We start from the raw sequence: 19,692 nt of genomic DNA on the forward strand, positions 1-19,692 counted from the left end.
TAAAACTTGTTTTGATTGTGTATTCCTCAAGACCAGGGTTTTCCATGTAAAATAGTGGCTTATTCCAAGGCCATGCTGTATGAAATGGCATTACAATCTTCCTATCTGGCAATCTGGATGTTCAGTCATTTGAAGAGTGTCTTGCCTTGATTCAAGGCCCTGTCATCTTATATACACCTGCTCCTATTTTACGAGCATATACTTTTTCATAAAAGCAGCCATACCTATTAACATGACTGCATTTTTGGGTTTTTATTCATATCCATATGTGCATATATATATGTATATGAATCTGTGAAATATGCACTAAATTATTAGTTATTATTTAAGTTATTTGTTTTGCTGGAACAGAATAAAGCATTCAGAAATGTAGTTAAAGGAGAGGAACAGAGTTTAAAATAGCAGTATCTGATCTTCAGTTATCGTAATAATAAAATGTTTGCTTGCAGGAAGGGAGTGGAAGATACCACAGTTTCTGCACACTGGTCTGCCAGGATGCTATATCATGATAATTTGGTATTGTCAGAGGTAGTATATACTAATGTCTCAAGGGGATGTTGGGAAATCTATCACTTTCACATACCAGAGTAATTCTCTTACCAGTGTAATTCTACTGCCTTGAAGATAGCAGAGCTGTGTTTTGGGGTTCTTTTTTAAGAGATAAACCTTTTGTGAAGTGGAAAGCAAAACAGAATTTAGGTACTATTTTCTTCCAGTATTCTGACCCTGTCCTAGCAGCCTCATGGTCCTGTGGGTACACAGAAAAATTTTTTCAATTTTTAAAAAATATATTAATTATTACAAGCCTGCAGCAGCACTTCTGTGGTATGTAGTAGCTTGAGCTTTGCTTTGCAGTTTATGCTGATACTGGCAAATCTCCTTAAGGAAGTATGTCTCACCAACTGGGAAATAAAGCATTGAGTCAAACAGAGGACTCAGAGGTCAAGAATAAGCAGAGAATAACTGAGACCCAGGAGACTGAAAGATCTTGGAACAGACAAATAATTATTCTGTTACAAACAATGGCAAGGAAAAAAAATCAGCCTTTAAATTCAGTATGCTGTTTAGGGGAAGGTAAATGCTGACATCTTGTACGTGGTCCAATAAATCGTATCTGTAAAGTTCTTAAGAAGAATGTATCTCTTGAAAAAAAAATGAAGAAACTGATTTTGTAAAACAGGTAACATGTAACAGTAACTAAACAATTTTTTTCAATATAAGTGATTGTATTAATGAAGCATGCAGTGACTGCTGGCAATTACATGAAACTGTCTCATTAGATAAAGTTCTTTTTAAATAGGTATAGATACATAATATTAGAAAATGCTCATAAATATATTGTTTAACTTTTAGGTTGCCTTTTGTGGAGTCAGGCTTTGGACTTGATGATCCTCGTGGGTCCCTTCTAACTCAGGATATTCTATATCTGTATCTGTATCTGACCTTTAGAATGTCCTAATATAAATACACCTTCTGCCTCAGTTGCTGCTGTGCAGTGCACGAGATAGAGTGGAAACGTTAAAACCTGTTCTCTCTTCACAATGTATTTACATTGCTCAAAGAAAAAGCTGTGCTTTTTATAGACTGCAAAAACATATACCAATGTTTCAGTAAGCCAAGAGTCCCTCAGCTGAACTAGGGATCATTTTAAAAATTATATTCACACACAGTATGGTAACGGGTGGTCTTGGAAGTGTGTACTGTGAAGTAGTATTAATATTATTCTCATGCTACAGATCCACTTCATTCAAATCTGTCAAACCTAATGCTTTGCCTTATTTATGTATTTGTGAATAAGAATAAGGCAGGAAGACAAATTCTCAGTTCTCTAGAAGGTGGTAAAATACTTTCTTCCATCAGTTATTCTTCTCTTCTTTCACCATAAATCAGACTTTGTTGGAAAGCTTTTCTGAAAAGGATAATTTTGGGGCTTTGAGTCTCATGATTAAGGCCTTAACCATCAACAAGACAGAGTATTTCTTTCCTTTAAAATGGAAAAAATATCTCTGAGAATGGTTTCCCCTTCATTTGTGCATTGTCTAGAAATAGCTTCATCTACAAAATGTATTTTAAAACATTATTTCTCCTACAGCATGGAAATTACAAATAAGTGAACAAGGATATTTTAGCTGGTTTCCATACTCCTTTTTTGTGATAACCAAATTGACATTGACTATAAAATAGATTGTGAAAACTAGTAACTTGATCATTATAATGTCATTGCATTTCAAGTGTAACATGTAAATCAACTTTAATTAAGCAGTTAAGAACTTCTAGAATTGTACTGCATATGCATGCTCAGTTGTTCTCCATCTCTCTTTGTCTTATGATGGTTTTCAATTATACAGCCCCATACTCTTTTTACATTACTCAATTTCTTAAATTTGCAGAGTAGATAGTGTCTACTCAAAATAAATTTGTTAATAGGGTAGAGACAAAAAAAAGAGACTAATGCATTGTGGTGCTCAGTGACTCAACATTTAATAATTTAATAATTTTAATATAATTTTTAAAGTAGCATTGTGAATTCCACTTCTGGAGCTGAATGACTAAGTTAGTCTGTGAGAGAGTTCAGCAGCTGGAGTAGGGATCCTGAGAAGCAGCTCTCTGCATACTGAGATACTAAATTAATTAATAGAAAGCAACAGAGAACAAAGTTGAGCTGAAAGCTTGTTTCCTACACAGTTATGTACATTTACTCCAGGCTTTCATTAAAACTGGAAGTCAACTTGAAAACCTGACACTTGGTGTTCAGATCACTGTTCTTGAAAAATCCTTCAGTACAGCACTGCCTACTGAAGTGCCTGAGTGCCTGCAGAACTGGAAACTGTATCCTAGATAGCCTGGGGGGAAATTTGGCACCTAGGAGTTAGCCTAGGAAAGACAGGACTGTTGATAGGAAGCTTTTCTCTGGTCATCCTACACCTCCATAGCTTCTTTGGTGGGTTTGGCACAGTATCATGGATCTCTTGTGTAATGTAAGCACCAAAATCCTCCCTCAGTGGCATTTGCTTTCTTGGGTCTGCCCAGATCTTCTGTGAAATCAGCGTTGTGTAGTACCATGTGCATTTTTTTTTTTTCCAAAGTTGGATAGAAAAAAGATTATTCAATTTCTAATGGACTTTCACATTCCACAGTTGGCAAACTCAAAACCAGTCAAGGTGCTTAGGTACCTTACTGGCTTTGAGAAGTAGCTTTGTGTCTACATAAACATTGATGTCTTTTACTTCATGATGAATGTGAAGTATAATATTATATATACACACTGTAACTAAACCAGTTGAAATTGTCAGAAATAGTGAGTAGTGTGAGAGATGAGGGACCTGAGTTTTCCGAGTATGTAGCATTTTTCCAGCATTTACCTTCAGAAGAGCATTCCCATTCACCTCCTGGAATTGTGAACAGTCAGCACTTCTCTGGCAGAAAATGTCAAATATACATATAGCAGCTCCTTAGTGTAACAGCATTCTGGCAGAGTTCATTGGCACAACATTCACTTGTCAGGTTCTCTTAAAATTTTACTTGTTGCCTTGTTGTTCTTTCATTGCCTCATGTAAAGATTTCTTAGGCTCCTGTTTTTTAATTGTTTTCATGCTTTACTGAAGTGAAATTGCTTGACACAGCTGTTCTAAGTCATAAGATATACAAGTGACCTCTTTAACTCCTCCTAAATGTTGCCTTTCCTAGAATACCAAGTATGTGGACAGGCTGGGTTAAGGTTTCATGCATAAGATAATGCAGGCAATAGGCAATAGAAAACATTGTACTTACATAACAGAAACAATATGCAATTATAAAAAACAAAAAGATAATATGTCTATGAACATTTTTTTATCCTTATCATCCTGTAATATTCTCACAGATAAAATCAAATGAAATCATTGAGATTTCCGGGGGTTTAATTCCCTGTAGCTTTTGCCCACGAAAATAAATAAATAAATAAATAAATAAATAAATAAATAAATAAATCATTGCTGAATGCTTTTTGAGGATTGCATAAGTAGTTCTATTTATGCGATTTTACAAGAAAACATGACATTCATTGCACTTTCATTACAGAGTAAGCTAGAAAGGGGGAAAAAAAGCAAATATTTTAATGAGAATGATAAGCATCTTTAATCTGTGAAATGATGAAATGGTATGATGCGACAAAATAAATGTAAATTAACTAAATTTGCATTAATTAAGTAAAATTGAGTATGTGTTTAAATGAGGAATCTTTCTTTATTCTTTAGTTCATAACTTATTTCTGGAGGTGACCTCAGCTGAGATTTTGTGTTCCCATGAGGTTTTGTTTTACAAGGAGAGTAAATTTTTTAAATAATGTGAGATCAAGTCTATTTTGAACCTCTGGAGCACAGCTGGGTAGAATTTTTTTATCTTAATTTTTTAAAGTTGAAACTTTTCTTTCACCTTCCAGCTTTACTAAATTAAACTAACCTGTTATCAGAACAGTTTTTGTAAAATCAACCCTTGCAAAATTTTTCTGCTACTTCATAGAATCATGGAATGGTTTGGGTTGGAAGGGACCTTAAAGACCATCTAGTTCCAGCCCCACTGCATGGGCAGGGACACCTCCCACTAGACCAGGTTGCTCAGAGACCCATCCAACCTGGCCTTAAACACTCCCAGGCAGGGGGCATCCACAATATCCCTGGGCAACCTGTTCCAGTGTCTCACCACTCTCATAGTGAAGAATTTATTCCTGATACCTAATCTAAAACTACCCTCTTTCAGCTTAAAACTGTTACCCTCATCCTTTAACCACATGCCCTACTTAATTTAGTCATTTAGAAACACACATTGAGCTATGCAGGTGCAGCTTCCAGATTACACAAGAAATAAGCCTGACACACTTATAATTTCTTTGTTTGTTTGTTTTGTGTTTTTTTCCCCATCTGAAAATTCCAAAGTTATTTCTTAAATTTAGCCTGGTACAGAAAACTCTGAGCATATGCCTTTTTCTTGTTTGGTGAAGTTCAGGCAGAGGTTAGCAATATAATTTAGCCAAACATAAAGGTTAATAAATAACTAACAGAGAATTATTTATTCTTTTCTATTAGAAAGACACCAGTTTGTGTAGCTTTCATTTGAAAATGTTCCCTAAAGGGATCTTTCCCTATACTTGGTTCTTTGTTCTTCTATTTAGTTTCTTTTCTCAGATCATAACTACAATAGAAGACTGCACCAACCACTGAACATATAGTGCAATATTTAATTCAATCATAAAAAGTCTTTCAGGACTCACTAAGCTTTTTATTCTGCAATTTAAAATATTTGCACAGCTATAAACTGTGCAGTATTTCAGTACAACAATTTTATTAGAATTTTAAAAGAGTTTCTTATAAAAATACATTCTTATTCACTAATGAATTTTATGCATTCTTGGTAAGGTTTCAAAATGTTAATTATATTGTAACTGCCAGGGGATACATAAGCACTTACCTAGCTAGGTTAACAGAGTTTGCTACTTGAACCATTTTCCATTTAAAGTCACTAATGAAAAAAACAACAACAACAAAAATCATTGCATGAGATGGAATATCTAATGCAGTTTCTCTTAGTTTTTCACACCATGTGGTTTAAGTTCACTCAGCTGCCGAGTTGTGTGGAAATGAACTTAACAGCAGAGAGTGTATGAGGTTGTGAAAATAGTTGGTACGCTTGTATTCTTTTATATTTATGTGTATTTTGAAATCTTATACTTTTAAAAGCGTGTATTTTCAACCGCAGCAGACATCTCAGTGTTTGGATGGAGAAGTAATAGTGAAGAAAATACCTGTACAGTACACACATAAAGATGATCAAAGGACTAGGAAGGCTGTTGTACAGAGAAAGACTGAGAGAGCTGGGCTTGTTCAGCCTGGAGAATAGAAGGCTTAGGGGAGACCTTATTGCCATGTTCCAGGACTTGAAGGGTGACTACCAAGAAGATGGAGACACCCTTTTTACAAGGAGTCCCACGGAAAAGATGAGGAGTAATGGGTGCAAGTTACACCTGGGGAGATTCTGATTGGACATCAGAAGAAAATTTTTCACTAAAACAGTTGGACTTCAGAATAAACTCTCCAGGGAAGTGGTGGATTCCCCAGCACTGGACACTTTTAAGACTCAGTTTAACATGGTGCTAGGCCATCTCATCTAAACTGTGTTCCTACTTAGAAAGTTTGGATTAGATGATCCTTGAGGTCCCTTCCAACCTGGCATTCTGTGATCATCCCAATGGTGATTTGGATGTTGCCAGTTGCTCTTACTCATCACTACATTGAAGTTTGACAAAGAATTTAGGGGAGAAGATAGGACTCCCATGTGCCCTTAGACCTAATCTGTCTTCATAGATCAGATGGTATTTTCTTCTTTCTGAAAGATGAGAAGAGGGGCTGGTTCACCAGGGGGAGGGAGGTGTTAAGCCCTGTGATGATGAGCACTGAGAGATGTTCTCTGGATTTGCCGTGACAAGGTTTAAATCCTCATCACTTGTGGCCCTTTGTGTGAAAATAAACATATTCAGTCTAGTCTTACTGAAAAATTCCAGTTTGGGCCAGAATCACTATCAAATTTGCATTTGTATGGATTCTCTTTGATTTTGTAAACTCCCTTGTATGTCGAGAGTACTAAAACCATCCTGTGCCATTGGGCAGTCTGGAAACAATGGCACTGTTTAGACAACTCTTGGTCCTTTTTTGATACTGTAGAATTTATATAAATCTTAGGATTAAGTTTGTTGCAGCTCTTTCCTCTGAGTTTTATGCCCAAAACAAAAAATTTTCTTTTGCAATTCAACACAGGTGAACTTTGACTTGATAGAACTCATGGTGCTATGACTGCAAGTTGTGAAAACACAAAGCTCAGTATTGATTGCATTTCAGCCTAAGCTCTCATTAATGAAAAGTTATTATCAGCAAAAAAATAAAGATTTCTGATAAATGTAACACTCTGGTTTTATGCCTGTATTTCAGAATTTTCAAGTCAAGGATACAGATGATTCAGAAAGCCTGTCAAGCCTTGACAGTCTTGAGGCTGGAGAACAAAATGGAAATTACACAACACCGACTGAATCATCTTTGACTACACAGTGTGACTGTGCCCTGTCCAATCCAGAAAAATCACAGACTAGGAATAATGGCTTGCTTTATACAGCCCAAAGTACTTCTTCTAAATATATGCATCTAAACAATTGCCTGAGAAATGCAGATTTGCAAAATAACCACAACTTACCTATTCATGATCTTTTAGCTAAACATAATATTCTAACTCCTGCTGAACATGTAAACAATTCAGAAGAGGAATCACCGGCTTCTTGCAGATCAGGAGAAAAACCTGCAGAGTTCTCTACCTGTGGTGAGCAAGAAAGGTCTGTCAGTAATGCATTTAGTTTTCTGCAAAATACAAAAGAAAGAAGCAAGCCATCTTCTGGCACATTAGGCACTGGTCATCTTGTTTTCAGTCCTAGCAAACCCTGGGCCAGCCCTGACTCAGTTCCAAGAGAAAGAGTTCAAGATCTGATGCAAGATCAGAGTTTTAAAATGACCCTACAAAAAAGAGCTATATCTGAGCAAGCCTCCAGTCAAGCTATTGCAACATCTATAATCTTATTTCCTAATCAGGGATGTTCCACTGGCATTCCCAACACAGCTGATATATTACCAAAGGACAAAATCATCAGTATGGAGTTTTTTAAAAATACCTCAGGAAAAAGCAATGAAACAAAAAAAGAAAAATATACTGATTACATTAATTCTTTATTTCAGGACATGCCAAATGCCTCAGTTTTCTGTGATGTTAAGCAACAGAATAACAAAGAGGAAGAAAAAGGAAATATGGTAGAGACTACGTCACTGGTGTTTGATGTGGAGTTAAATTCTGGCACTCCTGCACAGCACAAAACCCTGAAAAACAACATTATTCAAAGAAAAAAAGCAAGATTATTCACCAGTATCCTAAAGAAGAAATCAAAATATGAACCCAGTCCTTTCAAAGCTGTGGTTATGAACCACGGGATCAGCTGTGGAAGTCTGCCCGTGTCTTCTGTCAGAGACAGTTTAGAACTGGCAAAAATAAAAAAGAAAAGTGCAGACAATGACAAATACAATAGAAAACTAAAATGGTGTGACCAAATTAACCAGGTAAAAATAGAAGTTAATGAAAAGTGCTATGAAAAAAACATCAGTGAAATACCTTCTGCACAGCTGCAATATGTTCAAACTACAGATAATGCTCCTAAGAGTAATTTAAGTATTGTTGCTCAACCTGCAAACCCCATGGTGATAAAAAATAATCAGGAAAGCTCTCATGTTTCAAAACCAAATGTTAATACTGAAGAATCAAATAAAGAATGCACATCTCTGGATATATTAATGTCTACTGGATCTTTTTCTGCTAATAAAGCTTGGATGGTATCAGAAGTTGGAGAAGGTAAAACCCCAGCATGTAGCAATAATTCTAAAATTAATGAAGTTAATCAACTCAGAAATAAGGCAAAAATGAATAGAAGACAAAGATCTGTAAAAGTCCAGCCAAGTTATATGCCTGAGAAGAGAACAGACACTATAATCCAACCACAGTTGCCTGCTGAAGCCAACAAAACTCTAAGAGCTGCAGGGAAATGGTTAGCACCTCACCCACCATCCGCACCTCTGCCAGGAAAGAGAAGGGGTGAAAGCACATCCAGCCCTGGGTGTCAGCCACTGCTGCCTTCAAGTCTTCAAGCTACCACGACAAGCTGGAATGATTTAAATGAAAGGCATGTTTTGTTAGCAGGTCGGGTTTTTAATAGAAACGGCACAGAAAACCAGGGGAGTATTGCTTGTCATTCAGCCTTTGCCCCTGCAATACCTACACTGGGCTGCAGCACGGCCAAATATGAACCTTGGGCAAAAAATACTTGTTCTGTAAATAGTGTTCAGAGAAATGCCTGTCAAGCTCATTCAGTAGCCTGCACTGAAAGAAGACCTGTTAACACAGAAAACAGATTACATCTCCATCATACCACAACAGCTGGAAAAACAAGTACCACATGGCAAGCAGCTCATCCTGCCCGAGCTCCAGAAGACTCTGCTACTGGTAAGGGTCATGTTTCTGGCTTTGGGGCAGGGGGTGTTCAAAAGAAAGTCTTTTTCAATTACATCACAAATTTGCTTCCAGTTAAAACACCCAGCCTTTCATCCATTCAGACAATACAGCCAGTTTTAACAAGTTTTTCCATTTGTCATTGTCATTTCTATTCTAGTGGTGCTCAGAGGCCTCTCAAATATAGATTCCCATTTTTAATAGCTCTATACAGCTCTTAATGAAAAGGAAGTCTTTTGCCTGATATTATATTCCTGATTAATGAGCAGATGTGGCAGGTGGGCAAAATAATGATATAGGAGGAAGTGACTTAAGTTTATTTGAGCAAGTTTTACAAGGTAACTGGGAGTCATAGCTTGTTGTCCAACAGACACTGCCACCTGAGTGTGAAAGAAATGTAGATCTACCATGTTTTTTAAATGCTAACACTGTACATGGCTAAAATTATTGTTTTATTACCAGTAATACAATTAATGCTCAAAAAATTAAATTTAAATATACAAATAAAGAGCTTCTAGTGGACAATTTTACTGTGCTGATTTGTAAAAAGATTTAAGAAATTTTAGGACCAGTCCTGCATTTTATTAAAAACTCATCTTGGGTACAACATGATGCAGAGATTGACTGGTAAGGTAGAGAAAAGATGCGTAAGAAATTCTGGGAGAAGAAACTTTGATCTCTTTTTTACATTTCAAAATATGACCTGTGTGTTTTGATTTGCCTTGCTTCTCCTCTGCAGCCTGGCTATATTCTGTGCCTTGGGCACTGGTGGCATCTTTCTGCTTTAATTTTTATGTTGTCTATACAAGCTCGTTTGCTTTCTACCCAGGGCTGCAGCTGGAGGCAGAGCTTCCAAAGCTGTAAATCCTGCGGGAAGTATTGGCAGTATCCAAACCACTTAACGTGCTCAAAGACACTTTGTAGCATAATAATTCCCCCTAAATTCAAGAATAATTTAACCCCCCTAAATTTCTCCTTTATCTACAAGTGATACATAGTTTTAACTATGGGGTGATTCAAAACAGCTCCCTTGTGTGAGGAGAGATGTAGGTGAATATTCTTGGCCTAAAGCAGAGGTGGGAAGTGAGAAAGGTTATCTGCTTGTCCATTCCAGTTCAGAGTCAAGGAGATGAGCTTAAGGTATGTGTGGCTCAAGTTAACCTGTTTGGTTTTACATTGGAAACGACTGAAGTCTTGCATTACCAAGCCTTGCCTCCCGCACAGATACTTACCTCCTGATGTCCTTGTTTGCACATCCTATCAGTGACTCAGGAGATTGTGTGAGCTGCCAATACTGTCTTCACTGCAGCTGTTTTTTTTAGGGGAAGAGCTGAGTAACCTCTTTTTAAAGTTTGGGTGGGGGGCCACCTCTCACCATCTGTTTAGATTTTGTGTTTTGAATGTCTTCTTTATATTAAATACTCTAGATAACTCTTAATGACTTGCTGTTACTTGTTCTTTGGCCTGCAAATGCACACAGATCACCACAGTCTTTGTTCTGCAGTGCTTGCTGTAAGAGACTGAATACTGCATTGTTCTTGAATAAAGAATCTGCTGTGGCACTATTGCACAGCTCAGCTGTGTCTGTGGGGACACTGTAGAAAATGTGATATGTAGCAATGGTAGGCCAAATGTATGCTGCAGAAAGAGTAGTGAGAACACGATGAATAAATAAAATTGTTGTCCTTGAGGATCTTCCTTTGATTGGGCTCCCAGGCTTCAAGTGATGTATCTCCTGGCTGGCACATTATTTTCTCTAGCTAGATATTAGAATTATTTAAAGTCCTGTGATGTTCTGTCATTAAAATGCTTTCAAAATGTGTGTAAACATGCCTTTTCAGTATCTCATGCCTTTAAACAGATTATTGCTTATTATATTTTTATCTTATATTTCCCAAAGGAGTCTTTTCCTTGGTATAGTTTTAGCATGTCTTGCAAACAAACTAAATGTGGATGCCTATCAATAGAGCAACCTTGGATTTTATTTTTCAGAAAAACATTATGTGGCTACTAATAGAACAAGGGGTTTATTCTTTGATTCTTTTTAGATTTTCCCCAATATACAATATGACACAATCACATTTCCTTACCTTTTCAGGTGCTATTCAGAACCACGTGTCACATTACAATAATTCTCCTATAATTATATGGCAACCTTTGAAAGCTAACGTGTCCCATGTTACTATTGATGGCAGCAGCCAGATGAGTAGTTTCAAATCTGCTTCTAGGATCAATGAATTGTTTTCTTTTTCTGCAAGTAGTAAGAATTCTGCTTTGTTAAATATCACTGTAATAACAACTAAAGAAATAAAATTATGTTAAAATCACTAAAAGACCTCTTGTTGTTCAAGGAGATGTGGAGTCTCTCTCCTTGGAGATAGATATTTAAAAGCCATCTGGACATTATTCTGAGTGACCAGCTCTAGGTGGCCCTTCTGTTGCAGAGAGATTGGACCAGATGATCTCAAGAGGTCCCTTCCAACTTCAACTACTCTGTGACTCAAATAAACCGTGTTGACTTGACTATTGCATGTTTTCTGCATGGCACTATGTCCTCATCAAGGTCATGTTGGTCGGGGCTCTGAGCAGCCTGATCCAGTTGAAGATGTCCCTGCTCATGCAGGGGGGTTGGACTAGATGATCTTTAAAGTCCTTTCCAAACCAAACCATTCTACCATTCTGTGATACTCTTAACAAACGTTGAATCCATTAAGATATAACAGCAACTTGGCATCAGAATTTACTGTGTTGGGCAATTCTCTAAAAGCAGCTGATTTTCTAAAACATTACTTTTTGGCAAATTATTTGGTATTTGTTATATCATAGTTCACTGTTAATTCTCCCTCTTACTTTGTAAGGCCACCTTGTATCTTTATACATCCACTGGGATTCAAAGGGGGGGCTTCGCTTGACCTGCTTAGGAATGCCTACATAGAATCCACATCTGGATTTTATAGTCCTGTCCTAACATAGAATCCAGTATTCCTTAAAAGAGCCTGTTCCTCTCTTTTCACTGTAAGAAAATATATTTAGCAAGACTAGATGTAAACATACATAAGGTAAACATGTACATTTGGAAAGAAACATTTACTCACCATTACTTGTTTTGCTACTGGTAGCTTTATCATGTATTCACACATTTATGGGGATTTTTTGATGCATCTCATTGAAGGTGTTCCTGTTACAAGACAAAGGCAGGTTTTTGACAACAGAGAAAATGAACATGTTTCAGACCACAGAAGGCAAATCGTATCCTCTAAAAGACAGAAACCTACTCATCATGCACAGGTAAATATTAGATATTGTGGTTTTTTTAAAAGCGTGTTTATCCTCAAAATGGAATTTCAAGGATATGAAATACGTGTTCAGTGTCACCAAATTTTGGATCAATGTTCTTAATCAGCTTGCTGTCACTGCTAATGAAAATAATAAAACCAACTAGACTACATCTGCTGTATTAGTATACACTAGTATTTCTGCTCCTGGAAACATTTAGTAAGATGAAATAATCAAGATGTTCAGGAAGTAGAATACCTTAAATTACACTTAAAATATTATTTTATGTTTTGATAGAACATGATACAAACCATCCAGCTGAGTCCTGTTCAATCTTCATTTGGTCCTGTACAAAATATGAATAACACCTGTAAGTCTGATGAAGGTACAGTAACACATTTCAATTCTATGTTATACATAAAGTAGTGACCTGCTAAAAAGCAGCCCCATGGAGCAGGACCTTGGGGTCCTGGTGGACAACAAGTTATCCATGGGACAGCAATGCGCCCTCATGCCCAAGAGAGCCAATAGTATCCTGGGATGCATTAAGAACAGTGTGGCCAGCAGGTCAAGGGAGGCTCTCCTCCCCCTCTACTCTGCCCTAGTAAGACCACATCTGGAGTATTGCATCCAGTTCTGGGCTTCCCAGTTCAAGAAGTACAGGGAAATGCTGGAAAGAGTCCAGTGGAGTCTACAAGGATGATTAAGGGAGTGGAACAACTGTCATACAAGGAAATGCTAAGAGACCTGGGGCTGTTTAGTCTTGAGAAAAGAAGACTAAGAGGGAACCTTATTAATGTCTACAAATATCTGAAGGATGGGTGTCAAGATAGGCCAGTCTCTTTTCAGTGATGCCCTGTGATTGGATGAGGGGAAACAGCACCAAGTTACAACACAGGAAGTTTCATCTCAACATAAGGAGAAACTTCTTTACTGTGAAGGTGACAGAGCACTGGAATAGGCTGCCCAGAAAGGTTGTGGAGTCTCCTTCTCTGGAGACTTTCAAGACCCATCTGGACGTGTTCCTGTGTGATCTGCCCCAGGTGTTCCTGCTGCAGCAGAGGGTTGGACTCAGTGATCTTCAGAGTTCCCTTCCAACCCCTATGATTCTATGATTCTGTGGTTCTATGATCTAATAAATCCACTGTGTAACATAACTTTTGCCATTAGTGATTCTAAGTAAGAAAGGGTGGTTTGTTGTGCAGACATTTATTTTTCTTTATTTTTTTTTCCCCTACAAAAATGTAAGATAAAGCATCATGTGTCATGATATTGATGGTTTTATAAATGCATTACAACATGTAAAGTTTCATTCCATTCCTCTTTGTATTTAACTGTACAATAGCTGTGTATATCATACATAACTATGATAAGGATGGGTAGCGTTTGCTATCATGATATATTTCTAAAGTCAGTAGAACTTGCTGTAGTGCCCATTGTGAGATGGATTAGTGATCTTAATTATGTAATTTTCTAATGTATCATGCTTCCTGCCTTTGCCACTTTTTTATCTTTTAATGTTTCACAGACCTGTAGTAATGAAAGCAGGCAGCATCTTTAAATATCATGAGCTCTTCTCCTTTGAAGTTACCCCTGTCACCTCTTCAGTTTCAGAAAGCACTGGTCAGTTTCTTATGGCAGAAAAATTAGCAAGTACACCACTTACAGAAAATCAAATCCTGACAGTAATGGACAGTGTGCAACCAGCCAGGCAGCCCTTGCTGCCCAACGGGGCTCCACATCCAGGTATGAGTGCACTTTCAATAGAAGAACTGAAGATTTTCCAGTCTCTTGATCATCTCAATCAAAGGCTACGAAGTAAGTTTGATAATAAATACAATCCTACATCAAGTCATTAAGTAACTTTATGTTGTGTGGTCAAGGATTAATTTGGATTAAAAACATTAATCCTATGACAGAAATGTGTATTTTCTTAATTATTTTTACTAAATGTAGCAAACAAGAGATCAAAATTATGAAAGCTTTTTAAAAGTCAATTAAATTAATTTACAATAATGGTGAATTTGCCTTGGTCCAAAAGAAACCTATTCAAAATATGACTGCAGGACAGCCCAACTGTAGCTGTTGTTTCTAAGATGTGTTTGTCAAACAAGGCCACTGCCAGGGTATGCAGAGATGCAGTTTGAAAAGCAGAAACTCATCTTGGGCTGACATTGGCCAAAGATGTCAAGAACTTCAAGAAAGGATTCTTCAGATAAGTTAACCACATGCAGAAACAGAGGGATAATATTGCCCACTATTAAAAAAGGCAGAGGTCCTCAACACCTTCTTCACCTCTGTCTTTACCAGTGCTGTTGGGTCCCAGGGCATAGGAACAAAAGTTCAGGTGGATGCAGACACCGACCCACTGTCAGTGAAGGAAGAGTTGGTGTCAACTATTACAGGAGATTGACCTGTACAAATCGATGGGCCTGGATGCCATTCACCCGAGGGTGCTGAGAGAGCTGCTGATGTCACTGCAAAGCTGCTCTCCATGGTCTCTGAGAACTCGTGGAGACTGGGAGACGTCTCTGAGGACTGGAGGAAAGCTAATGTCACCCCCATCTATAGGAAGGGTCCAAAGGAGACCCAGGTAATTATAGACCCATTAGCCTCACTTCAGCCCCTGGAAAGGTCCTGGAGCAAATCCCCCTGGTGACTGTCACAAGTCAATTGAAGCACATGATTGGGAAAAGCCAACATGGATTTACCAGGGGCAGCTGTAACAGTTAGTATTTGCATTGACCTACACAATCATACAGGTCTTTCATTAAAATTCTCATTAGTCTGACATAGTTTCTGAATTCTGTGTGCTCTGTCCTGTCTTTGAAATCAATGGGAACCTTGTGCCTTAATCCATGTGGTCTCTCCACCGGGCTGCTTGGCTTCTCCTATCATTGGAATAACTTCTGCTTGCCATTTTTGCTGCTTATGGAACTGCCAACTCTCCTGAATGTTATGTTTTCCTTGGACTTCTTTCATGTAAAATTTTACATGCCAATTATTTGAGTTTGTAAGAGTCTACTTTCTTGAAGTTCACTGATTTTCTTTTACTATTCTACATCTTTTCCTTGTGGACTGCACCACCTTGTTTACTGGAATTGGACTAAACCAGGTATTACTAAGTGCCTGCCCACTATCCATGTATTTCTACATCAAATAGTAGATTATTTGAGGGAAAAGGCTTCCATTTCCTGTAAACTGCAACAGCAAAAGAAGAGATCTTTGCAACTGCTTAGACACTCTGCAGCTGTACTTTGCAATTCCTGCTCCCATCAAACAGTGGTTCAGAATTTAATTATGTTGTACCTCATGGTTATTGCCTCCAGGCAAACAGAAGTGAAGAATCCTGTCTTTTGCCAGAGAGGAGTTTTACTATGATGTGCTCAGGTTAAGAAAGTAGGTATGAAAAGAGAAATATGAGAAAACAGAAAAATTGCAGTATAAATAACAGAGAAGTGACAAAGAAATAGAGGCAAAGGTAAATGCAGCAAAGGAACTGAGAGCAAGAAATCTGAAATTTGCACAGTATGAAAAGGAAAACTATGAAAAAAGAAAGAAAAGTACATAAGGAATACAACAGAAACAATGAAAGAATCATAGAGTTAACTGACTGTAAATGAAGGCACTGAAAATTAATGTAATACATGTCTGTATGTCTCTTAGAAATTTAATTAGCCTGCCTAATTATATTGGTAAGGAGCTGTGAAATTTTACAGGTAGACTTACAGGACATGTGAGTACCTGTAAGTACATACCTGGAAATAAGTAAGTGATGTGTTTTAAGTACTTACATGTCATGGAAGTACAACATTGCTTTTTAAAGCCATGATCTTTCTGAGCCTCTTTTTTTTGGCTTTATTTTCACATGTTACCCAATTAAGCAACTAAAAGTGTATCTTCAGCACGGCCTTTTTAATGACTAACACTTAGTCACTAACCCATCTAAGACAGGAATTTTTGTTGCCAGCTTAGAGTAGCTGGCATTCTTTAGCTTTAGATTTCTTTATTGACACAGTATTTTTTGTACAGATAATAACATCTAGCTGCAAATTTTAAGAAGACAGATAAGGTAGGTGCTTCAGCAGCTGTTGGTAGGGGAAAAAAGAATAGTGTTACTCAACTACATTTCCACAATCTTTGGGAAGTTTTGTGTTGACTGTTTTACTGTAAATCATATTCCTATTGTAGTATTTGTTTTACATCATATTTATTATATACTTTTTTGCTATTTTTAGATGTTCAAGAAGAGATTACCAGAAACCCATCTGCTTCAAATGGTTTGCAGATGATCTCCCCGTTAGTAAGTATTTAATTTAAGTAAGTTCAGGTTTAATTCCTACAAACTGACCTTGAAGTTTATTTTATAGAAGAAATACAATTTAAAATATTGACATAAATCTGTTTAACTGGCTTTCCAGGTTTTCAGATTTCTATTTATGTAAAAAAAAAAATAATTAAAATACACATATGAACTTTATAGTATTGTAAACAGGCTTTAACAGTTTATACCAGACTGACTCATCCTCTGGCTTAATTTTCCTTCTGGAATCTGAAGACTGCAAAGTTCAGGAAGATCCAAGAACTTTTAAATAATAGTAACTTAGCAAGGTCCAACTGAATTACATATAGCTCATAATTAATTTGTATTTCTTAATAACATGGGGATGAAAGTAGGAATGATGCCTGGTAGTGTGTAAAATAATGAATTCTCACTTTGACCTGTGGATATGCCATGTTCTGTAAGTGATAGGTATTACCTTTCTTCATTGAGTGTTTGTATTTTGTTTCATGTATTCTAGATCTTATCAGCTTGAAACAAAATAATTATGATACCTAGAATATAAATGATTGAATAGGCAGGTAAGCATCCAATGTACACAATTTACATGTCAAGTGTTAGTAAGAGTTACTATTTATAATTCTGCATTATCAGTCCCCTGCTTGACTATATATTTGTACTGAGGAAAAAAAAATATTACTGTATACTTCAAATTTTGACATACTTTCACACACAATACACTTTACTGGATAAACTGTTATCAGAAATGTTAAGAGAAAATACTCTATTCAGAAGGTTTTTGCCACTTATTGAGACTGGGAAATGACTGAGATTTCTTCAAACCTTCTGCTATTAGAAGCAATGAGATATTAAATTTTTACTTCACCGAGAGAACAACCTGCTTCAGCTCTGCTAGTTTCAGAGCATTAAAAAAACGTGTGGATATTCTCTCAGTAATTTGTGTGAATCACATTGTACCCTGTAATACCAACCTCTAAAACCAGATGAAGGCACAGAGTTGTTTATGTAATGCATAACAGATCACATGATATCATCAAATTATGGTTCCTGAATGTTACATTATACATAATCACATCTCTGTTTATACAGATGTACATCTCATTATTTTCCATTTTATTACAGAGTATGCAGCAATGTGTATCCTCCCCTTTGGTGAGCACTACAGTAGCCTCACAGCAGTACCAGAATGCCTCTGCTGGCAATCAATTGCAATTGTACAGGAGATACTGACATCTGCTCCAGGGTATTGCAGCTTTATGTACTTTATTTGCAATGTGGATACTATTTCACACTATCAAATTAGCAGGAAAATAAAGATTAAAGCAGTAGCTCAAATAATTAATATTAATTGACTGATAAGCATTTTTAGAATAATTAAGTCTATTAGGCACTGTATAGTAACATTAAAAGAATGAAAATACTTAATTTTTTTTATGGTTTTATTGCTTGTGTAAATTTCCTGTACCTATAATTATAGAGAAAGGAAAACAAATATTTTGCTACCTAGATTAAGTGTAAACTTTCCTTACTTCCTGAGTTTTTTCAGATTCACTAATAGATTCTGTTACAATTGTAAAAGATACATTTTAAAAGTTACTTGATTATCAATAAATAATACATGGAGTTTCACTTTTTACCTTTATATTGGTGGCTGTATTACAAATTACTGCAGATTATGTGTTGCCCTTATTAAGTGGCTACATCTGATATAGCTCTAAAACTGGTGGTGCTCCCAGCATCATTCTTCTCCTAACATATGCTCCTAAAATTCTTCTTCAATTTGTTGGAGATTCCTGTTCTCCAGATGTTCCCAACAATGTTTATCAACACTTATTTAAAGAGCAATTCTTCCTCAGCTCCCCATGTAAAGTACCCCAGGCTGAAACTGTCAGAGTATTAGAAAGAAAAGTGCTTCAGAAGGAAGTGTAATGGCATGTAGATGCACTTTCACTGAAGCAGGTAGGGAAATCTCTCCATGTCAATGTCAGCTTTAGGCTAAAACAATTATTCTAGGAACACAAACCCATAAGCACCCAGCCAGCTCATTAGCAGAAGCTGGTTTTGGCTTTCCTGATCGGTTTTACCTTTGTAATCCATATTAAAGAACCTCTACATGAAAGGAAAGCAAGTGGGAACAACAGGCCTGGAGATGAGGACTCAGTTCCTGTGCTTAAGATACCCAGATGGAGCCAAATGTCAATATATTCTGCCTGAGGGCATATATAGATTAAGAAGAAGTCCAAGTGTCTTTCTGCAGAGCTACAGGCACTTGCACTTGTCTTTGCAAGTGTTTGTTTTGGAGAGACTGATTGGTTCTGGCAGTCTTGAATTGGCAGATTATACATAGGTCCCTCCACTTTAAATTCATCTGTAGCATGATGATTAACATGTCAACAGATTTGACTGTTTGGTGATAAACCTGTCTGTGTTGTCATGTCAGTTCTCGATTAAAGGCCTTTTGTTTGTTAATTAGCAAGATACCTAAATCTGTGAAGTTAGTTAATAGCTAAGGAGTGGTACCTTTTTTACTTCCTCTCTTTGCTCTCCCTTTGCCGTTTCAGTATAAAGTAGGTAAACATTGAAAAAAAAAAAAAAAAAAAAAGCTGCAGAAGGTATATACAATGCACAGAATCTGTCAACACATCTAGGGTGGCAAATAGCTGCAAGAAGCAATAAATCAATTTATGAAATCTCTGGATTTATTACTTCCCATTAATGCCAGATTTTTCATTTGTACGGTAAGAATCAAGGGGCTAGTCTGGGGACTTTGCACTACTCTGTTTCCACCAGAGATGTGCCTGAACCCCACACACTGTTGTTGCTGGTCTTTATTCAAGTGTATGGAAGCTTGGGAGAGTTGTATTTCAGGAGTGGGCTCAGTGCTGTACAAGTGCAACCATGGGAACCTGCACCCAGAGGGACAGTGGCATTTCTCTGAACAGAATGCATCCTCCCAAAAGAAGCCATCAAATTATTATTTGGCAAAAGTATAGTCAAAATGTTATTTCCCATCATGCCATGATCATCATCTTTGGTAAGTGCTG

At 37.0% G+C, this 19,692-nt stretch overlaps 1 protein-coding gene across 1 annotated transcript in view; it reads left to right on the plus strand.

Moving 5' to 3' along the window:
- CEP126 (centrosomal protein 126) overlaps positions 1-18,059 on the plus strand; it is a 36,302-nt gene extending 18,243 nt beyond the window's left edge. Inside the window, exons 6-11 of the mRNA XM_051608428.1 lie at positions 6,960-9,063; positions 12,242-12,357; positions 12,643-12,730; positions 13,954-14,163; positions 16,584-16,648; positions 17,771-18,059. Coding sequence (XP_051464388.1) covers positions 6,960-9,063; positions 12,242-12,357; positions 12,643-12,730; positions 13,954-14,163; positions 16,584-16,648; positions 17,771-17,878 — 2,691 coding nt within the window. The 3' untranslated portion in view covers positions 17,879-18,059. The remainder of the gene's footprint in view (positions 1-6,959; positions 9,064-12,241; positions 12,358-12,642; positions 12,731-13,953; positions 14,164-16,583; positions 16,649-17,770) is intronic.
- Positions 18,060-19,692: the final 1,633 nt, after the last annotated feature.

This window comes from Apus apus, chromosome 1, assembly GCF_020740795.1.
Source record: "Apus apus isolate bApuApu2 chromosome 1, bApuApu2.pri.cur, whole genome shotgun sequence".
Classification (NCBI taxonomy): domain Eukaryota; kingdom Metazoa; phylum Chordata; class Aves; order Apodiformes; family Apodidae; genus Apus; species Apus apus.